We start from the raw sequence: 22,311 nt of genomic DNA, 5'->3' as shown, positions 1-22,311 counted from the left end.
CCGGCTAAAAAGCTACATTTCTCCACTTTCTTTGTCAACTGTAGTCATGCTGAATTCTGAGTAATGGTATGGAAATGGAAGTTGCTGAGAGAGTATAATGGAAAGGTTCTTCCAAAAGAAAACAGGGAGAACCTCCTGGTGTCCTTTAATCTTTCCTCTTTTCAATATACAACAGATGATGTTTGGAGTTTCAGCAGCCGTCATAGAACTTGAATTCATCTTGAGGATGGAAACCACCTGCCAAAATGCAATGGAAAGAGTGATTTGACTATCTGATAACGATAGAGCTGCTATACCTGTCCTTGACTACTACCAACCTCTGAGTGTCTTACACAAAAGAGACATGAACTACTTACTTTATTTTAGCCATCTTTTTGGGAGGATAGGATAGTTGGTTCTGTTATATGCAGCTGAATTGGATCCTAATTCAAACACAGTAGGTTGTTTGGAAGATAATATTAGAAAATCACTTAAGAAAAATAGCCACACTACTAGGTAAAAGCCACATGATTATTTCAGTATGTGTAGATAAATCATTTGATGGAATTTAATGTCAATGGATATTTTAAAATACTAAGTTAGGGATAGAAAGTAACTTCTTTAATTTTGCAAAAGTATGTCCCCCAAACTGACTGATGTCATACTTATTGGTAAAACAATAGATACATACCTTTATGAAAACTACAAGGATGCTCGTCACTTTAATTGAGCAGTGTATGGAAGTTCTAGCCAAAGTGTGAAAACAAGCTGCAAGGAATTGGTGAGGGCAGAAACAAAATCTTCAGTTTTCAACAATCAGTTGTATTCTGCTTCTGGTCAAACTGGATAAGCTACAAAATCAGAAAACAACAAACCCAAATGAACAAAGCACTGGAAAGTAAGGAGTAAGGAACATTTTATAGACGAAAAGAGAGTTGCTCTCATCCTCGGTACAATGGCTGGAAGAGGAGGTCCAGAACTGTAAGGGGAACCGAGACACTGAACAGTTGTCTGTGGACCAGTGTGCCATGAGAATCCCAAAGAACCGCCACCACAGAGGAATTTCCAGCCAACCCTTATGGTTGTATGACAAGTGTGGTGTTGGCAGAGAAAGCTGAAATTTTGCTGAGGTGCCCAGGTCCTCAAAAGTGCAAGGCAGATTGCTATCTGAAGGCAGGAATGTGAAGAGTGCAACAGCTGAAAGAAATCCATTCGGAGTAATCCCTCCTTTGAGGGTGAGGGGTGGGTAGAGAACTGAACACACCATCCCTTTCCCTACCCACACCTCACTTATATGGAACCTCTCCAAGGCACTCAAGACTTTTACTACAAAAGATTGGGGAAAGGTCAGGAGAGCTGAGACAGACTCATCCATGGCATTTAGATCTTCACAGAGGCCTGGGAGCTCAGAAGTCAGGAGGAAGAACCGAAGAGCTAAAGGTCCTCAGCAACACAGAAAGGAGATATTTTACACTACCTGAAAACTGGCAGCTTGGCCTACAGCACAAGCAGATCTCGAACATTTCCATGATCAAGATTCTAGTCCCTGCTAAAGGAAACATCCTGATCCTGCCCTCAAAATGTTTGAAGGCAGTTTTGAATGAAATCCAACCTAAAAGTGCAACAAAGCCCGGACAAGCTTAAATACAGGTCAGATGGATTCATTCTCACCCGATCTTTCAATGTAACAGATGACACTGGAAAGGATATACCCTTTCCTGGACATAAACATAAATCCGGAGCAAAGAAAGTTATCAGGAATAAATAAGGATGTTGTATAATTATAATAAAAGCATCATTTTACCAAAAAAAGACGATCAAAATTGTGCATGCACTTAACAATGAAGCTTCAGAATTATGCAAAAGCAGCTAAAAGAAATATACTCTATCATTTCTGTTGTACACCTAAATATTTATTTCTCAATAACAACTTTGTTACCAAATTTCAGCAAGGCAATAGAATTGAATGATGCCATGAACAAAGTGTGTGTCTAAGACATTTCTAGAACTTCCAAAAGCAGAATACACATTCTTTTTAACTGCATATGAAGCATTCAGCAATATACACAGGTCATGTCCTGGGTCATAAAATAAACCTTATAAGTTTTTAAATAATTGAAATACAAAATTTCTTTAATGCAACTTAGCAAGAAACAAATAGCAAAAAGAACATGAAAAATCTTTGGACACTTGGAAGTTAACACAAGTCAAAGTAGCCCATGAGTCAGATAAATTTAAAGAAGAAAAAAAACATATTTAACTGTACCAAAAATTAAAAAACAACATTCAAAAGTTTGAAATGGAGAGAGTGTTTTGAGAGAAATTTGTAGCATGAAATATTAGAAAAGAGTAAAGGTCTCACAACTTCTACCTTAAAAACTAGTAAAAGAAGAGCAAGCCTAAAGAAGGTAATAGGTAAAAAGGAAATAAGGATAAGACCACACACACACAGAGAAGGAAATATTATTAAAAAAAATAGTTCATAAGTGTGACGACTGATGAGATAGACTAAATTCTTGAAAGATGAATGTCCAAAAACCAAAACTCAGGAAGAAATGGGTAACCTGAATAGCCCTACATCTATTAGAGAATTTAAATTTATAGTTAAAAAACCTTTCAACAATGAAAAATCCAGGCTCAGGCCACCTCACTGATGAAGTCTATCAAACATTTAAGAAAGAAATAACAATTCTATACAAACATTTCCAGAAAATAGATGAGGAATACGTCCTAACTCATTTTATGATGTCAGCCTTACACTGATAACAAAACCAGAGATATTACAAATAAAAAGTACAAATTTTCTTCATGAACATAGATGCAAAAATCCTCAACAAAATGCTAGTTAACCCAGAAATTTATAAAATGATAATACAGTAAGGCAAATTGGAATTTATCCTGGGAATACAAAGCTGAGGCCGATTCAGTATTCCCAGTCCAATCACTCTAATCCATACTAACCAACTAAAAAAACAATATGATTATTGTGATAGGTGTAAAAACATTTTTTTCAAATTCCACATCATTCACGATAACCTCAGCAAACAAGGAATAGAAAGTAGCTTCCTCAGACTAATAAAGCACATTTAAGAAATGTCTACGGTTATCATAACGATGAAAGACTGAATGGCTTCCCCTAAGATTGAGAACAAGTCAAAGACATCCACTCCTGCCACTCTAATTCAGCATTATACTGGGAGACACAGCTGGTTCCATAAGTCGAGAAAAAGAAAAAGGATACAGGTTGGAAAGGAAGAAAGATAACGTTCATTATTTAGAGACAACGTGATTGCTTTCATTGAAAATCCTTTCTGAAACTTAACTAAAAAAGAAACCGGAGGCCTCTGCTGCACCAAGCTCTGCCAGATCCTCAGGTCTAGAAGCATCCAAGCTTGATTCCCTCTTTGTACTTATGGGAGCTGGAGGTACTGGAACAGTGCTGTATATCATGCACCTGGCACCGTTCGATCCAGACATCTATCAGAACAGAATAGCCCAGAATCCTGGAAGAAACTGGGCCCCAATGATTAGTACTAGTTCTCAGTGAATGTAGATCATAGCAAACTGAAGAAAGAAGATTCAGACTTCGTAGGAAACGTTTCACTATAAAGCTGCTTATAATGAAGGTCTAGGAGGACCCACACAATTTTCCACTTAATCAGGAAATAATTACCCTGCAAATGCATGAAGTCATTTAGGGGCAAATGTTTGGGGTTCACACTGATTAATAAATATCTGAAACTTGGGGTAAAAAAGCTTACCAAAAACAAACAAACAAAAATAACCATTATAACAAGTCAGTTTAGCAAGATAGCAGAATGGGTTATAATGCATTACTATTTATGACAGCACCCCCCCCAACATGAAATACTTAAGTATAAGCCCAAATAGCTAGAAGATATGCCGTGTTAATGAATCAGGAGAGTCAATGATGTCAGTGTTCTCCAACCTGACTTATAGATTCAATGCCATTCCGATCAAGAATCTGGAAAGATTTTCAGTGAAAATTGACAAGCTGAATCTGAAATCTACACGGAAAAGCAAAAGAATTAGAATATTCAGTTTTGAAAAGGATAAAATTGCAAGACATGATACTCTTTGATTTAAAAACCTATTAAGCCACAGTAGCTAAGACAGTGTGGTATCTGAAAGGTTATATTGATTAATGAAACAGAACAGAGTCCTGAGTAAAACTATACACGATATAGTCAATTGTTTTTTATCGAGTTGCGAAAACAAGTCTTTGGAGGGAGGATAGTCTCTTCAAAAAAGGTGCTGGAACACTTGCACATCTGATTGGAAAAAAATATATGAGTTTCGATCTATACTTTTATCACATACAAAATTAACTTTCTGAGGAATATACTAGAGGTTGAGCCTCATCCAGATAAAGGGCTGATGGCATGTTTAATTTCATGTCTAAGACTACACTGGTGGCAGAGCAAGGATAGAAAAATACCATATAAATATAATTTTTCTGACAGTGGGAAGAATTTGAGTAAGCTTGGAAAGAAGAGAGGGTTGGGGGAAGTAAGATAAAGTTATTGATATTAGGAAGAAGTCAGGGTACCACTTCAACTGATAGGCTGACAATAAAAAATTGAGAAAAATGGGACTCAGAACATTATTAAAAATATATCAAGGTAACAACTAGAACAAAAAAAAATTACAAAAGATTTTACTTGAAAGAAAAAAACATAGAACAAAAAGATATAAATACATTACACTGAAATAATGGGAAGAGGAAAAGCTCTTTATGATAATAGAATTACAACTGATCAATGTAGAAGAAATGACAAAATTAGCAATTCAGCATTTAGCAACCACTATAGTTAAGGATTGTTTCAAGCAGGAATTATCAATGGATGATAAAACTTGCGAGCAAAATATTATAAGGAACAAATGTTACAATTTCAAAATATCTTTTTCCCAGATGTTTAATTACAAAAATAGTAACTTTAGAGCTATACATTTGAGTAATTAGAAATTATTTTTAAATAAATGATAGTAAAATACAATGCTAAAAATTGAGGGTAAACATATAGCTTAAAATTAACATATGAGAGAAAACGGTCGAAAACCAGTTAGTTGGCTTTCAGGAAGCTAGAAATGAAAAGCAAGTTAAACCTAAAGAAAATGGAAGGCAATAATGAAGAATAGAAATCAATTAAATAGAAAAAAATGGGTAAGAGTAAACAATACCACAAAATGTCCTTTGATAGGATTAATAAAATTCATTTATGATTAAGAAAAAGCAAGAAAGGAAATATATAAGTAACGAAAATGGGTATCAGTAGATTTTACACAAAAATAAGTAAAATTAATTGAGTGAATGAATAATATAAAAGATAAAGGTTATATGATAGGCAAACATTGATAATTTTGATGATATTGAAAATTTTTGTATACATCAAAACCTGAAACTGAAATATGAACAGAAAAAAAAATTAGTCCTAAATCTATTGAAGAAATTGAATCCCAAGTGAAAAACTTTTCCTCAAAGAAAGCTTGAAACCTAGATCACTTCACCAGTAAATTCTTCCTGATGGTTAAAGAAAAAAATAATTCCAACCCTATATAAATTTCCAGAAACTAGTAAAAGTAAAAGGATACTTTCCAATATTTTTAATGACAATAGTATGACTGTGATGCCAAAATACAACACACTGGAAGAAACAAAAATGGAAACATGTCTCTTTAATGAAGAAATGCAAAAATCCTAAACAAAACAATTAGCAGACTGAATCTAGTAATATGAAAAAAATTATAGTATGTCATGACCACATGTGGTTTATTCTATCCATGCAAGTAAGGGTTAATGTAAAAAAAAATATATATATATATATCAATGAATATTCCACCACAATTTCAGAATAAAGGAGAAAAACCAAGTCGAGAGAGAAAAAATAAACAGTTGATGAAATTAAACAGGTATTCAAAACAAAAATCTCTTAAAACTAGCAAAATTAATATTGATGTCCCATACCCCATAAGTTAAAATTATTAAGTTATATGTAATTCAACAGATTCTATGATCCTAACTCATTATTAAATCTAACATTTGTTTTTTTGGTTGGCGGTTGCTGAACACTATGTCCCAGGTAAAATATCAGTGTTTACAAATATGGCCTTATTTGAACTTCCAAGCCCCACTACGAGCTATGTTATGCTCCCTTGCTATTAATACAGCAATAGGTCGAGTGAATTCTGAAACTTTCCAGAGGTCTTCCTTTAACTCTCAGACTCGAAAGCCTGTTGTCTTAACTTCAGCACATAACTATATGTATTTTAAATCAAGACAAACTCTTCGTGAGCCTCACTTTTAACAGAGGCCTGATCTTCCAACAGAACGCAATGCCCAATGTAATTAACCAACGCTCGCTGTAAAGACGGGCCGCCTCTCCCTCCGTCTCCCTGACGTCTACTGCAGTCATCAGCACATGGTGCATCCTAAAGCATACTTGCCCGCTACTACTTAGATACTTCAACATTTCAGATTTCACAGACTTAATTCATTGATGTTTAACGGGTGGAGAGCAGTCAGGAACGTTTTCACTGAACATTTAGTGTGCCCCAGAGAAGGTGGCGCTTCCCGAAGGGTTTCACTGCACGCGGGCGGGTTTGCTGCAGCGAATCTCTAAACTCCTGTCTTCAGCACGTCAGGTTTACTTCAGCCTCGTACCCTTGGCCGGCCGGGATTGCTTTCCCCGTCCCCGCTGTTTTCTCCTTCCATGCCTTGAAAAGAACCTCAAAATTGGAAAAATAAAGTTATAGAAAATGAATAAGCAAAAAGAAAATTTAAATGCCTAATAAAAATAATAAATAAAAGAATCCTATCCCCAGGTGCAACGAGGAGCAACAACGCGGCGTGCACCGTGTTCTGCCCGCACTTCGCAAATGGGCGCGCGTCGCTCCCACTGTCTCGTCAGCCGCCATTTTTACCGGGCGATGTGTCGTAATCACCAGGCGGGCCAGGAAGCATAAGTCTTTGTCAGCATAATTGCGAATAACCTTTCTGAAGTTTGCTTTATTTAGCAAATCTTCCAGCAGCCGCTTGGATTGTGTCCAGATCCTCACTCTATCAAACGCCGAAATGTTTATCTTTCTACCGACATCTTTTGCATAAGCTTCGACGTCAGGTCATTTTTTCTTTCCAGTCAGACCCTGACCACCCTTTCCAAACCAGCCTGAAGTGCTGGCCTCTCGTTTCCAGAGCGCCGTCCAGCCCACTGTGCGCAGCAGCTCGCGGAGGTGCAAGCCGCACCGGAGGACCGTGTCCCAGCAGCGGGAGCCGGGCCGCCGCGAGGCCGCCCCCCGAGGGCGCCGCGCCACGCCCGGACCACGCGGCGGTCAGCGGCGGGCGGCGCGGGGTCGTGCGGGGCTGGCCCGGGCGGGCCCCTCGAAGGAACCCCTGCTCCCGCCCTGTCGCCTTGGGCGCCGGGTTTGAAAGGCGCCCTCCAGGGTGGGGGTGCGGCCGCGGAGGGCGCCCAAAGGGGAGTCTGCCCCGCGCTCGACCCCAGAGAGGCTCGCGCTCCGCTGTGCACCTGCGCGGGTGGCCCGAGGTCGGCCAAGGGCCCCAGCTTCCTCCTGCTCCCTTCCCCCCCACCCCCCGCCCCAGGGCCCGGGCGCGCGAGGACCCCGGCTCGCTGGCGCCCCCGGGCCCCCCGGGCCCCCGCACGGGCCCCGAGGCGCGGCCGTCGGGCGTGGCCGGGGCCAGGTTGCCCGCGGCCTCGATACTTTGTAGCGAGCGGGCCTTCCGCCCGCCCGCCGCCGCGGCGCCTCCTCCCCGGGGCGCGGCCGGAGCACGTGCGCGCCGAGCGCGGAAGTGGGGCGCGCGCGGGGTGCGGCGGCCGCCGGCGCCGACGAGGGATCCCGGGCCGGAGTCTCGGCCTCCGCCGAGAGCCGCGCGCCCCGGAAGGTACCGCCAGGCGGGGGGTGCAGGGGTCGGGCCTCCGGGTAGAGCCACCTGCCCGCCGCCCCCATCCCTGCCCGGGGCCGGGCGCCCAGCGCGTGGCCCCCTCGCCTTCCCCGGCGCCGGCGGGGCGGCGGGCGCTGGAGGGAGCCGGGGTTCTGAGCGCAGCTGTCCCCTCCCCGCCCCCCGAGGGGACGCGGGGTCGAAGGCCTCCTGCCCGTCGCGTCGGGGAGGGTCGCGGGGCCCCGAGTCGGGACGCGGCGAAACGGCGCTGAGCCCGGGGCCGCCGCAGGCGCGCGCCCCGCGCTCCCGGGGCCGCCTCGTGGGAGTCCGTCACTGCGCGCCAAGCGGCGCCGCCTCCTTCCCCGGAACCCTCGGCGGGACCACGCTGTCCCAGCAGATTAGGTGTCGTCATGAGCGACCTATGTGCCATAGCACAGTGCGTGTGTGTGTGTGGGGGGGGGGGCTCTTGGGGTGTAACTGGCCCTGACTCCAGCCTGCCGGGCCCCCACTCTGGGACCTTTGCCCGTTACCTCGCCTCTCTGCCCATGGGTCTCACCTGGCAAAGGAGGAAACCGAGCGCTACCACAGGGCACCACAGTGTGACGGTGACGGAGCCCACGCTCTAGCGGAAGCGACACAGGGATGCTCAGCAAAGGCTCGTTTCGCTGTGCAGGGTTTTTAAGATGCTTTTTATTCTTTAATTTGTGCGATGAGGGCAACCTTTAAGTCTCTGCGCTTTTCGAATTATGTTTCAGGTGTTTTTTCAAAATCAAAACAGCTAAGAACGGGTGGTACTAGTCCTGCTCCTGCAGGCCCCTGGCTCAGCCCCTTGGCGTCCCCTTCTCTGGGGGAGGCCTTGCTATCCATCTGGCCCATGCAGGGCGACCTGATGACCCCACTTCCCACGGTCCCTGCCCCCACCGAGCCTGGAGGAGTGAAGCAAGACCTAGGTACTGGTGTATAAGGACATGGTGGCGGCACAGAGGTCTCAGAGGACTGGGGTGGGGCCTGTGTGTGGGGCACTAGGTGACAGACGAAAGGTTCTCGGGACTGAGATGAACCGTCACAGTGACAGCATCTAGCTCAGTGGTTCACAACTGAGAACTAAACTGTTCAGAAGGGACTCAGGACGTGCCAGTGGGCCTCCGACAGTGGGCCTCTGACGCCTCCTTGCCTTTTCTCTGGGAAGGGAGTGTCTGTGGCAGCAGGGGCCTGACGGAGCCGGTCTGGGGGCTGATGGGCAATCAGCCAGTGGTCAGTGCTGGCCATCTTGGTGACTGTCATCTCGTGTGCAGACGGCTCCACCGGACACAGAATGCAGAGCTTCCTGAGGCTGCTGCAGGGGAACCTGGGTGCTGGCCCCCCCTCGGAGGAGCTGGTGACCCTCACAGGCAGGCTGTGCCGGGACCTCCAGGATGACCCTGCCCAGGTGCAGCCCTTGGTCGCGGCTGTGCTGGACAGCCAGTTCCGCTTACACCTTCTGGAGAACGTGGATGTGGCCCTGGTGTGTGCCCGCGCGCTGGCCCGGCAGGAGCAGCACCAGGCCGCCTGCCGGCTGCTGGAGGTAGGCCTGGCGTGCGGGTGAGGGGGTGCAGAGGGCGCGGCAGCCCCCACCGCCCCCCGGACAAGATGGAGTGCCCAGAGTCGGCCAAAGCCTGGGGGAGGCGCCGTAAACGAGCCAGGATGGTCCACTCTCGTTTTACTAAGTTCTAAATGTGCTGTTATGTCCCAAAGCGTGAAAAATTCTGAATCCTAAAATATGTCCAGCTCAAAGTGTTTCAAATACAGGATTTGGGGACCTGTCCTTCCCTGTTTCACTCCACATCACAGTCCATAAATAATTCATGGCGAGTTTACCTCCAAGACACTCAATTTCCTTCAGTTCTTTCTATTTCCACTCCCTCCCCGCCAAGCCATGTGGTGACCTCCTGCCCCCGTGATCCGTTCATGTTGCAGCCAGAGGAAGTTTGAAACTGCAGGTGCGACTGTGGGGTACACCTGGGCAGGGGCCCCAGGGCCTGCAATCTGAGCCTTCCTGCTGTCCGGCCCTGTCTCCAGTCTCTGTCCTGGCTTCCTCCACAGTAGCCATGCTGGCTTCCTTGCTGATCCTAGAATTCCCAAGATATGTCTGTGTCTCGGAACCTCGGCAAATGCCATTTCCTCTGCCAGAGTCTGTTGCCATCTTTTTGTGTGGCTGGTTGGTGCCTGTCTGGTTTCTGCCTTACGTAGTGTCCCCTTTATCCTCCAGGACGACCCCATGCCCCACTCTCTGGCCCCCTTTTTACTTGTGCCTCACCTGCTTCCCCTCGCTGCACTGCAGGCCCTGCGGTGAGGGGCCGCCTCGGTTCTGCTCATTCCAGGGTCCACGACGCCCAGCATAACACCTGGAATGGGGCCTGGTGTTTAAAACCTGTCCAGGTAAATGGACGAAGTAGACGAGGGGCCGCAGTTAGAGCTGCAGGCACTGCCACGAAGGCGACCCCCGAGGAGATGTGTGCGTGGCGTCAGGGATGAACTCCCAGGAGAGGGGCCGTAAAGGCAGGATGCTCCAGCAGTGTCTGACAAGATGACACGAGACAGGGACATGAGCGCCACGATGAGGCCACCACGCCAAGAGGGGGCGTTTCCCACCCAGGGCCATGTCCCGTAGGCAGGGAGACTCCGTGTGGGTTTCCTGACTGGTGCCCGAGCCTGATGGCCGCATCGGTCGCAGCCCGGAAAGACGGGCTTTTCCTGGGCCACGGCAGGAAGGCTCAGCGATTGTGAGCACCTCCCTCCCGGATGGTCCTGAGGACTCTGGAGTGAAAGGCGAGCATCGCACGCACTGATCCCAGTGCCTGGGTGGGGGCCAACGCCAGGTGTCCTTGGCCACCTTTAAAGTCTGGTTGTGTGAACAAGTCACACGAAACCAGTGACCTGTCGCCGGGCACAGTCCAGGACCCGCGTGGCTGGGGTGCACGCGCTGTGCCCCCCAGGGGCTGGCCCTGCCAGGTGGGAAGAAAAGGTTCTCCATGTAAGACGTGGGTCAGTCTTCGACCCCTCAGATCTGACCATGTGTCTCTGCTCTGCCTCGTGTGTGGCCGTCAGCCCGTCACCTGCCTTCCCTTTGCTTCATGTCCCTCACCTGCAGGAAGTGATAGAGCTATGATCGTTAGTGAGCTTTGTGGGAGGGTGGAAGTGTGGACATGGTGGTGGCCGGCTAGGCCACCAGGGACACACTGCCGAGCCTGGTGGGGAATGGAGCACTGGCCCCTGGCACAGCACTGAGCAGCTCTTCCCAGGGGTCAGGTCGGGTCGATGACAGTGCTCCAGGGTGGGTGAGGGCGGCCAGACCTCAGCAGGCTCTTTTTGGCAGGGTTGTCAGGTTCCAGGAGGCAGCCAGGAGCTGGTGCGGCTGTGGAATGACATTCACTACAGGCTGGTCATGAAGAGGCGGGGTGTGGCCACACTGACCCCAGTGCAAAAGTTCCGCTGCAGAAAGAGGTACTCCATGGACCTTTATGTACCCTTGTTCCCCGGGGCTCCCAAGGGATGTGCCATCCGGAACCACAGGAGCTGAAGTAAGAGAGGCCGGTGTCAAGGGCAGGAAGTCAGATGAAGCCCTAGGCAAAAGGCGACAGACTCAGCATCAGCCATCGTACCTGACACTGAGCGACCCTCCACCTGCCCAGCTGGCCTTGGGGGTGCATCTCCCTCTCTGCCAGGACCCAGGCAGAGTTCTAGCTGCAGCAGGGGTTACCACCCACCAGCAGGGGCCCCGGAGGGAGGGAGGCGGCACCCTGCACTCGCTCTCCTCAGGTCCTCTCCTGTGGGAGCTGCCCAGCACGTGTGCTCTGGGTCCTCCAATCCATAGTCGGGCTCTGCAGGTGGTCTGGCCAATGCCAAGGATTATAGATGAGAGTGTTGCAAGCTTGACAAGACGTGTAGTCGGGTCGGGGGCCTGAAGGGGGCCTGGCACATGATAGATACTAAATCCACATTAATAATCATTATCAGTGTGACCGTTATCTGCACTGAGTACATGTTACAACTACTGATTATTATGTCATCACATGGATGAAGAAACAGAGGCATACAAAGTAGTGACTTGCCTGAGGTTACACAAGAGAGAAATGCAAGGCCAGGATTCTGGCCCAGACACTGAAACCGAGAGCCTTTGTTCTTGATCTTGTGTGTTCCCCACTGGTCAGGAGGGCTGGAGATCTGTCTAAGCTCCTGGCAGCCCAAGTCATGGTAGATTCCTTAGCCAAGGAGCCTGGGCAATGGCCTTGTTACTGGAAGAAGAAGAGCAATTCCTTTTCGATTAGCGTTTTTTTTTTTTTCATGGTGCTTACCTGGTTCATTGGCCTTGGGGGTCTTCAGGGATGCAGTCCTATCCCTCCATATAGGTGCTGATGACCTGCCAGAGTGTCTTTTAGCAAAGCAAATGATTAGGTGACCAGCAGACGGTTTTCATGGAGAAGTCCCTAATTGCTGGGTGCTGTTGGAGGTGCTGGGGATAGAGACTAGGCCCCGCTCTCCGGAGCTGACTTTGGATGTGGAGGATGGAGAGTAGTCAAGGAAACAAAGTACATTCCACAATTCAGCGTGAGGACTGCTAGGCAGAGATGCATTCAGAAGAGGACTGTGACGTGCTGGTTCTCTCCTGTGAGGAGGGGGCAGTGGTGCATGCCTGGCTAATTCTCGGAGGAGCGGGCTCAGTAAGGGATGGTGGTCCCTGGGGGCATGAGGAGGGGGTGACATTGGAGTTACAGCAGACGGTCACAGCAGGAGCAGAGGCAGGAGGTTCTTAGAGTTCTGGGAGTGGCTGAAAAAAGGGTTGTGTCAAGACAGGTTTTGGAGAATTTCCTGACTAGCTGGCTGTATTGGAGGAGGAAAGAAAGAATAAAGCTGGGCTCCAGCACTCTTGCTGGAATATGGTAGTTTCTCACAGATGCACAGGACAGGGGCTTGGGGAAGATTCTGGGAGCCGGAAATTGGGCTCCAGTTAGGATTTTGGATGTGTGGGATGTTTTGACATCCACAGAGATGGATGTTGGTGTTGAGATATCAAGTCTTATATAGACGGGTGCCGTTGGTTTATATGTCATTGTCTGCTTTTGCAAAAATTGAAATACGCACAACAGTAAAGCATAACCAACCTCAGTATCTTCATCCAGCTTCAACAGTTATTAGCCATTTGTCAGCTTTGGCATCTCACCACGTGGTACTGGAAGCCCTGGTGAGATCTTTGAGCATGTGGAGCAGAGTGTGGGCCAGGCTGACGGGTCCCCTCCCTCGTGGTACCCCTGGGATTTTGCAGCAGAGAGAGAGGGGAGGAGGAGTGGCCAGTGAGATGAGAGGAAATGCAGAGGTGCCTAGTGTTGCAGAGCACGTGAGGTACATCCTGGAGAAGGGACGTCTGTAACCACCTCCTCACTGTCCTCATCCAGGAACCCACCGCCCCCCTCCCTCTGCCCTGATGGCCTGAAGAGCCGGAACTTCCCCAGAGAGGTTCGCAAGAAGTTGCATGACTTCGCCTCAGGAGTGAGCACGAACCCCAGCAGGGCTGAGCGGGTAAGACCTGTGAGAGCTAGGTCAAGCAACTCTCCTCTTAGCTAACCCCACCCTTAGGTGCCACGCCCTCCACACCTCCCCAGTGGCCTGTCTGCCAGGGTGCCCGCTCTCCTTGAACTCTCCTAGGGACAGGAGCTTATTGGCTGGCAGACCCTGACCGTCCAGCCTGCACACGTGGAGGGGTTAGTTCCTCACATGGGGTTATGATAGCCCCACTTGCATGTGGCTTCCGCAGATGCTCGCTGAGCACCTGTTGCGGACAGACACGGGGTACCAGGGTGAGGAGTGTCAAGGCTTTTGTGAAGCTCCCAGCAGTAAGGAGGCAGACGCCCATGGAGCCCAGTACCTGCGGAGGCAGGAGACGCGGAGGTGGGATGCTTGCAGAGAACACGCCAAAGGGGTGGGAGGGAGTTAGTGCTCTCAGGAATCTGGGCCTGGTCCTTGAGCTTCTCTGTCCAGTCCGCAAGGCTCTGCTGTTTTGCTCATCCTACTTCTGTCCCCCATCCAATCAGCAAAGCTTTTCCAAGTGATCTTTCCGTCCACTTCTGGTGCTTGTCCAATCAAGAGCGCCCTTGTTTTCTCTGGCCATCATGTTTCCAGTCCAATTAGCGTGGCTTTCCCAATGAGCTCACTTCTGTCCCTGTCTAATCGGCAGGGCTCTCACAATGATCGCCCCGCCCGCGATCAGGGCGACTGTCCCAGCTGTCCAGTTAGGGCTGTCCTAATAGTAGATCACTTTGGCCACTTCTGTCCCCTGGCCAAAAGGCAGGGCTCTCCTGAAAATCGCCCCGCCGCTTCTCTTCCCCGTGCAGTCGACGGGGGGCTGTCAATTACCGCCCCGCCCACCTCTCTCGTCCCGTCGGCAAAGCCCTCCCAATGGTCGCCTTGCCCCCTCTCTGTCCAATCGGCGGGGCCCTCCCAGCGGCCGCCCCGCCCACTTCTCGTGCAGTCGGCGAAGCCCTCGCGGTGTTCGCCTCGCGAGATCGCTCCGCGGAGGGAGGCGGCGGTGCTTCCCTGGGGCCGTCGCCCCCTCCGCCCAGCCGAGGTTTTGGTGCCGGCCGCGGGGGGCGCCGACACCACGGGCGCTGCCCGAGCCGTCGGAGACTGGGCGGACGACACGCCGGCTGGCGCAGCCCGCCTGCCCCGAGCCGCCCCGTGGGGAGGCAGCTCGGCGCGCGGGGGGTGCTGCCCGGCGCCCCCGGGCCGGCCTCCCACCCGCCCTCCTGAGACTGCGCGGCCCGGCGCCGCGTGCGCCCCGCGGCGTGAGAGCGGAGGCGGGGCTCGAGGCCGTGTCGTTTCCGGCAGGAGAACCTGGCCTCGGAGACCAGCTTAACCGAAGATCAAATCTACAACTGGTTCGCCAATTTCCGGCGGCGCCAGAGGGCCGGCCTCCTGCGCGCGGAGCGGGCGGCGGAAGGCGCGGCGCGGGACTCCGGCGCGAGCGGGAGGGGCCTGGGAGCCCCGCAGCCCGCACGCCACCGCCGCCCCGGCCCTGGGTGTGTGCACAGGGCTCAGTGGCCAGGTGAGTGGCCCCAGAGTTCCAGCTTCCTTGCGGTTGGGGGCTGATTGCCGACGCCCCTCCCACGGCAGCCTCTGCCTAGGGACAGGCCTAGGTAGGGTCACTCTGTTTACAGGGACAGCCCCTGGTCCCCATTCCCTACATTCAGGACTTAACCCTGTAAGGAGCAGGAACTTTGAAGCTGAGGGCCAGCGGGGGCTGCGGCAGCCATTGTGCGTTTAGAGGCTGCTGTGTGGCTAGTGCCAGCAACCAGCGAGAATTGGCAAGTGAGCCAAGCACCAGGATCTAGGGTGTCATTGTGAATTGGCAACCTTTTGCAGCCAGTGGCTGCCGCTTGAGCATCACCAAGCTTCCGCTCCCATCTGATGGACTTTCAACAGGAGGTGAGGAAAGGGGCCCAGCACAGCCCACGGAGACCACCACCCAAGGGCCATGGGAGCCTCTTGCCCTGACCTCGGACTTTTCTGGAGATGAGACTATGCCGAAGCAACTGGCTCCCAGGTACTGCCATCCCTGTAGGCCAGGGACCGTCTCCCTGTTCATTCCCCCGCTCCCCCCACCCTCTTCCCCTACAGTAGGAAAGCAGGCCTGGAGTGGGGTGGGAATGGGAATGTTGGGGTCAACACTAGCCCAGGCCATTGATGGCTGGGAGTAGAGATAGCTGTGACCCCAGGGTTGGGGAGCCACTGGCAAGGAGCTCATATCAAGGACACTGTACTTGCTCACTGGAGCCTGGTGCACAGGTTGACTTCATGTACATACTGGAGAGTGCAGAAAACAGACTTAGGAAAATGTATAAACTTATCTTCTAAAGGCAAACCCAGCTGTCGTGATTTATTTCCTGGTTTGTTTATTTCAGTGAGTTGAGAACAGCCAGCTTTTCCCGAGTTCCTACTATGTACCAGGCACTGTCCAAGCACTTTGCTCACCCTTTGCTCCTCCTGCGATGAGGCACCAACCTGGCGTAAGGGTGGGACAGGTGCTGGCCAGCGGCAGACCAGGTCTGAGCACGGGGCCAGGCCCAAACCCCGTGTTACTGGCAAGCTGTACACACTCTTTCCATGTATGGCTGTGACATCAGCATCTTCAGCGAGAACATCTGGGCCAGCACCACCCAGGCGTGTGTGTCTTTAGGCAGGTTCCTGTGACCTCTCAGTGCCTTGCTTTTCTCACCTGTGAAATAGGGACAGGTATAGGATCTGCCTTGCAGGTTGTTGCAGAAATTGCTGGGGCGGGGTGGGGGGCGGGGCGGTCATGGTTAACAAAAGCCCAGAAACACCGTCTGAGACACTGACCATTTGTGGAATGTTAATTTTTAAAATTATTATCAAGTGTTGCCTTGTATTCCTTTAAGATCAAGTTACGTAATCACTCCACTGTTGGGCGCTCTCTGATCACTTTTAGCTTCCAGAGCTGCAGAACAGCGCTCCGTGGAAGGTTCTTGGAGAGAAACTGCTAATGTATCTTAGGTTTCCAGTAATCATGTGTTTAAGCTTCTCTAGGACCTTGTCAGGCACCGGGAGAACAGTGACGGCAGGGGACCAGGCTGTGGTGGGCCCGCAGTGTCAGTGGCTGAGTCGAGTCGCTTCCCAGGTCCCAGCGCCCTGGCCTGTGGGAGCTTCTGCCCACCAAGGGACAGTGCTTGCTGTGTTCCCCAGGTCTCTACAGGGTGGTGAGATGTACCAGGAGGGGCCTGGCCACAATCCAGCCACTGTCCCCACCATCTGCCCTGGCCCTGGCCTCTGCCCTCTAGCCGTTGGTAGCAACAAGCTGGGCCCCAGGTCGTGGCCGCTGTCGCTTGCCCTGGCACCCTCCAAGGAAGTTTCCTTTCCGACTGGTCAGCTGGGCCACAGCCCGGAGCTGGACTTCATGATGCACCCCGGAGACGCTGCCATGGCCGTGTCCATCGCCACCCTGGCTGAGCCCAGCCCCACAGGTGGGTTCACTCCAGGCAGACGCTGAGGTTCCTCGCCGGGTTGCTGAGGTCACGGGGGACGGGAGGGGCAGAACTTCCTGCTTGAATCCTGTGTGTTTGCTCGGACCCAGAACCAAGGTAGCAGCACAGAGGCTTTCCCCACAAGCAGCCCAGATAATATTTGTCATTTACTTTATTTGTCAAAATAAAATACACGCATGACAAGGAAAGAGTTAAAATGAGAGGGAACAGCGGCCACCCCCCCGCACTCTGCACTCCAGCACACCTGCCTTACCTGTCAGCGCCTGCGGCGACAGGGTCGAGTGCCTCAGGCCCCCAGCTCTCCTCCCCCTCATCCCCTGATGGAACTAGTCACCGTGGCAGCGTGAATGCCCTTACGCGGCGTGCGCTGCGCGCGTCCTGCAGCAGCATCTGCGACGTCCCGCCCCGTGGGGAAGATGCACCGGACTCAGCCTGTCGCCGCGTCGCCGAGCCTTCCACGTTCGCTCCGTGTTTCCTCGGAGCTTCCGATGGCCTTTCTTCTCATGGCGCCGCTGTTTCAGGTCCCTCACCGCCCCCAGTGTTCCAAGTGTCCCCTCTGAGGCTTGCTGCTGGGAGCCCTCCTCCTCCCTGTTCCCATCCAAGCGACATCTCCCGGGGGCTGGACGAGGCCGTCACCCCTAGATCCTCTTGTGTCCCTTCCCCGGTTTGGCAGTGTTTCCTGAATGACAGGTCTGGTTCTTTCTCTCCTGACACCTTCGTTATGTGAGAGAACGCCTTCAATTAACTTTGTAGTAAAGGGAATTCGCAAAATAAATGTTCTGATAAATGTTCTCAAGTTGTCTTTGATGTTTCCTCACATTTGACTTACAGTGTGGCAGGGACAGAATTCCGAAGTTAAAATGCTTTGCTCCCTAGAAATCTGAAGGTACTGTGTCATCGTAGCTGCCAGTGTTGTCGATAAGTCACATGTCATTTTGATGTTTAGCCTTTTATAGATCACCTATTTTTCCTTTCTTGCAGCTTTTTAAAAATTCAGTATTTTGAGGTAACATTGGTTAATAATATGATTTTTAGTTATATATCATCATAATTTGACATCCATATAGTCAGCTGCCTGCTCAACACCAAAAGTCTCCTTCCTTTCGTTACCATGTATTTGACCCCTTTTACCCAGTTTGTCCTCCTTGCCCCCATTTCCCTGGTGACCACCAGTCTGTCATCTGTATCTTGAGTATTTGTTTTGTTTTGTTTCGTAACCTTTTTGCTTTACGCTCCATCCCTGGATGAATGGATAAAACCAAAAAATGAACTTTTTAAAAGTCTTGCGTTCTGAAATTTAAGTATTCCTAGATGTGAGTCTTTTTAACTCACCTTGTTGTTAAGCCTTTGGATTTAAAACAATAGAACAAGTTCTCCTTTCAGCTCTGGGCATGTCCTGTCAAGGTCTTTGGGAGTTTCTTTGCTAATTCGCCACGCTCAGTTCTCTCTTCAGAGCACAAACGTTCTTTGGAGGTTGGAGATCCTGGGCCATCTCCCACAATGCTTACCTTGTGTCTTACGTTTTCTTTTCTTTATTGTATGTGCTTTTGAGGGTATTGTTTTCCAGTATTTTATTTTGATAATTGTATATTTTAAGAGGATTTCAAACTTTTTTTCATCTCAGAATTTTCCTTTTTTTGTAGATCACCTTTTTCAGATGTGATATCTTATATTTCTCTGAACGTCCTCATTAGAAGTTCCAGAAACTGCTTTGTTACGTGAAGGCAGGAAGGCTGAGTGTGGACTCTGGCCCTTCCGCTAGTAGGGAAGGTCGAGGGCGCAGATGCCTGCTTTCCGGAAGCCGCTTTTCAGTTTGATCGCATTGACCTTCATTTCTTGCTGTCCATTTTTTTCATGCTGTCAGGGACCCGTGTCTGCTTGTAGATGCCGGCAAGGCTGGAGTGGGGGCAGTCGCTGACCTACTTCTCCCCAGAACCAGGGAAGCTGGTGTCTACCCCTCTGGGAGCGGGCGAGTGCCCTGCTGGCCGCCCGAGCACCGGGGCTGGACCCTGCTCCCCTCGCGGCTCCTGCCGTCCCCGGCAGCCCCTCGGGGCGCTCAGCCCTGCATCTGCCCAGCGTGCTGGGACTGGCCTTGGCCCGAGTCTGCAGGCCTGGGCACCGCCCACCTGCCGGTCGCCCTGCACCACACTGCCTCAGTTCTGTGGCCGCGGCTTTTCTCCTGGAAGATGCAGATAAACCTGTTGATTTGTTATGTTTGAAACAAAAATGCTCAAATTACAATTAGCACTTAAAGTGTACTACACGTACCTCAGAGCAGCTCGAACGTGCCGCAGGAAGGAGGCGGCGGCGGAAAGCAGAGCCTTGCAGCGGACGGCAGGGAAAAGGGCAAGAGAAGGTGGTGGGTGACACCTTGTACCTCAGTGGAGTGAGGGTGACTCCGAAGTTAAAAGATGCAAATCACACAGAGAAGTGGGCCACCCATGTCCCCGTGCTCCCATGGCAGTGGTGGCGGTGGGGACGGTGTGAGGTCCAAAACGGCAAAGCAAAATTTGACTTCATTTTGGCCTCTGGAGGCCTGAAGAGGTCGTGGAGATGGCTGTCCCGAGGCCCGGGGCTGGCCAGGCTGGACTCTGCGCCCACAGGCCCTTGCCACGCTGCACGTGGGCCGCATGCCTTCCTCTCACATTGGGGTGTGGGGTCTCTTCCTGTGCAGGATTCGGTGACCCCCAGAGCACGTACCTGCAGGAGGGTCCAGGCACCAGCATTGGCCAGACGCGAGGACAGGCGGGCAGCTTTCTGGTGACCCAGCCGCCGCCGCCGCAGGCTCCCGACTTCGCCCGGAGGTGAGCCCGGCCGAGCCGCCTGCGTCGCGCCCGCGTCAGCCCCGGGGCGGCGCTGCAGCTGAGTCCCCGGCGTCCCCCCAAGACAGAAGCCTGGGGATGTCAGCGTGGACGCGGCCGCGGCCGCCCGCCGCCGCCCCGAGGCCGCCCCGGGCCCCAGCACCCCCTCTCTGGCGGTTTCTTTTCCCCAGACGAAGCCCATGAGAGCTTCTGAGCAGCGTAAAGGTCTGGGTTCTGTATTCCGAAGTGCAGTTGCAAAGGGCTCGGGGCGCCATGGCCATGGGGGCCGGGACCGCGGCCCAGGGGACCAGGGGCAGAGGAGGGACGGAGGACGGGCCGGCTCGGGGCCCTGGTGCAGAGGGAATCTGCGATAGCGGCCCCTGGGACCAGGTCCCAGAGTTTGGGGTCCCCCAAATTCGGCAGCTGACGGCCGGTTGCCCAGTGAGCGCAGCGCTCCAGGGGGCTGTGTGAGGCGGGGGTCGTGGGCCCCGCCCGCCGACTCGGCTGGGTGCTGAGGAAATGCGGCCGGCGCGGCTGGACTCGCTTTTCTGTGCGCGACCAGGAGCCAGGTCAGATCGGGTGGCGCCGCGCGGCCTGCCCGCTCGCCTGGCCTCTCCCCAGGTGGTCCGACGCGTGGGCCCCGAGGACACAGCCCACCCTGTGCTAATGTGATGACCCTTATCCCTTTTTCAAAAGCAGCTTCGCTGGGGGTAGTTGGCTCCCAGGGAGCCAGCATGTTGAGACTTGCAATTGACAGTCTCTGAATGCGAATTTCGAACCCACCACAGAGCTATGACTGAGCTGAAGGCTGTGAAGGCTCCTCGGCCCGCCACCCCACCCTCAGGGCCACGGACCTGCCTTCTTTAGCCGCATTTTCTAGGACTTCACAGCAGTGTGGTCGTCCAGCAGGGAACTGTTTTGGGCCTGGCTTCTCTCGCTCGGCCTGACAGCTGCCCTGCTGCTGTGTGTGGGCAGTCAGTGCGTCTTTACGGCCAAGGCCCGTCCCTCGGTGAGGACAGGACATGCCGTGTTGACCTGCCGCCTGCCGGGTGTTCGGGAGTTCCTGGACACGTGTCGTCTGCACGTTGCGTGTCCGATGTCTGCACACGTAAGGGCGGAATGGCTGGGTCACCGGGCAGGTGTGAGACCGCCTTTTAAGGACCTGCCAGACAGTTGTCCCTAGCGGCTGCACCTGTCACCTTCCTTGCTGTCCCTGCCACTCCCCCTGTTGTGACTCTAAGGGCCTCTCGTGTCCTTCATCCTTCAGGCCAGTCCCCTTTCTGTGACCTTGCCCTTCACGTTTCTGCTGCCGGCCCTTCTCTGTGAGCCTGCCCTGATGCTGTCCGATGCCCCCGAGCCATGTGCCGAGGCGCCACACAGGCCCCTCAGGCAGCCTGCGTACCTGAGGAGCCCGTGCTGAGTGTCCGGCCCCTTGACGGGCTCCCGACGTGCAGAGCGCTCAGGGCATGCTCCTCACGGGTGGACAGTGTGGCCGGGTGCCCCCATGATACACGGCCCGTCCTGACATGGTCCCTTTTCCAGTGTCCCGGAGCTGCCACCAGCACCCTCTGCCTTCCCCGGCCCTGTATCTGCTACGGAGCTGAGCCAGCCCCTGCCCTCCAGCCAGGTGAGGCTTCCTCCCTGCGTCCTCAGGGAGTGGACCAGCCACGGAGATGAAGGGGGCGGGGAGGCCTTGAGGCTGGACGCAGTGGAACTGGAGTCGGGAGGGGCCGGAGAGGGGCCGTGGGGGGCTTTTCCTGTGACAGTTTCTTACTGAGTCCAGAGGGGGCGGGTCCCAGGGTGAGGGCGGATCCAGGCCCGGAGTCCTTCCTGTGTAATGCTGTGTTGGCTTTCCAGGTGCAGTGGCCCGACAGCCAGGCCTCCAGTGATGCCTTCTGGGGGGCCAGGATGCTCCTGGAACTTTCGGGGGGCAGCCTGGGCTGAGCTGCCTTTCAAGAGACAGGCCAGTGCCCCGGGGTGGGGGGCAATGTGCACATCGCCAGTCAAGACAACTTACAGAGTTTTATCTCAGCTGAAAAAAGGAGGTCCCCCGGTTCCCTGGGTGGGGGGTCGGGGGTCCGCTGAGAAGTCTTGCTGGCTGCTGGGACCTGGACATGTTTAGATAGTTTGGTTGGCACTCCTGGCACTGGAGGAAGCCTTTGGGAAATGTTCGTGGGGTCAGAAGTCAGAGGTGGGCGGTCCCGCTCTGGAGCAGGTTGCGGCTGCCAAGGCTTTCATGGAGACAGGGGAGTGTCCCCGCTGCCCTGGGACAGGGCCGAACGTACCCTCCCTGCTGACCTGGTGAGCGGGGTGTGGGCAGCCTGAGCACTGCTGTCTGTGGGGCTCCTGCCGGAGGCCCTGTGGTTGGGTGGCCCAGGCAGGGAGGGGCAGGGTGCCCTTCACCCTCAGGTTGTAATTCATCGTTTGCAAAACGATGCGATTAAAGTTTAGTGTTCTATGCGATTAAAGTTTAGTGTTCTGAACTCCCCCTTTTATTCACTTAACTGTCCCGAACACCTGTCACTCCCTGCCTGTCGTCCCCAGCCAGCATGTCACTGCCCGAGTGTGCTCACTGGTGCATCAC

The 22,311-nt window shown here is 52.3% G+C and overlaps 1 protein-coding gene across 3 annotated transcripts; it reads left to right on the top strand.

Moving 5' to 3' along the window:
• The first annotated feature begins 7,855 nt into the window (after positions 1-7,855).
• Positions 7,856-22,154, top strand: ANHX (anomalous homeobox). Of its 3 annotated transcripts, none has more exons than XM_016140670.2 (10): positions 7,856-7,897; positions 9,190-9,458; positions 11,250-11,377; positions 13,327-13,450; positions 14,756-14,972; positions 15,350-15,470; positions 16,628-16,905; positions 19,601-19,730; positions 21,270-21,354; positions 21,585-22,154. In XM_016140670.2, exons 2-10 carry the CDS (start codon positions 9,210-9,212, stop codon positions 21,669-21,671), a joined length of 1,419 nt encoding a protein of 472 aa, XP_015996156.2. In that variant the 5' UTR covers positions 7,856-7,897; positions 9,190-9,209; the 3' UTR covers positions 21,672-22,154. The 3 variants fall into 3 exon arrangements, with proteins under 3 accessions (XP_015996156.2, XP_015996157.1, XP_015996154.2); XM_016140668.2 differs by lacking the exon at positions 7,856-7,897 and adding an exon at positions 8,385-8,844; XM_016140671.2 differs by lacking the exons at positions 7,856-7,897; positions 16,628-16,905; positions 19,601-19,730; positions 21,270-21,354; positions 21,585-22,154 and adding exons at positions 8,383-8,844; positions 15,829-16,181.
• Positions 22,155-22,311: the final 157 nt, after the last annotated feature.

This window comes from Rousettus aegyptiacus, unplaced genomic scaffold (assembly GCF_014176215.1).
Source record: "Rousettus aegyptiacus isolate mRouAeg1 unplaced genomic scaffold, mRouAeg1.p scaffold_m13_p_5, whole genome shotgun sequence".
Lineage (NCBI taxonomy): Eukaryota > Metazoa > Chordata > Mammalia > Chiroptera > Pteropodidae > Rousettus > Rousettus aegyptiacus.
This window is presented reverse-complemented; position numbering and strand designations above follow the sequence as displayed.

Bases quoted from the DNA above. Each gene is read 5' to 3' on its own strand.
- ANHX (XM_016140668.2), top strand. From the start codon at position 8,604: ATGAGGGCAACCTTTAAGTCTCTGCGCTTTTCGAATTATGTTTCAGGT. The intron at 14,973-15,349 runs GTGAGTGGCCCC...GACTTTCAACAG, and splicing joins GCACAGGGCTCAGTGGCCAG to GAGGTGAGGAAAGGGGCCCA. The intron at 16,906-19,600 runs GTGGGTTCACTC...CTTCCTGTGCAG, and splicing joins GGCTGAGCCCAGCCCCACAG to GATTCGGTGACCCCCAGAGC.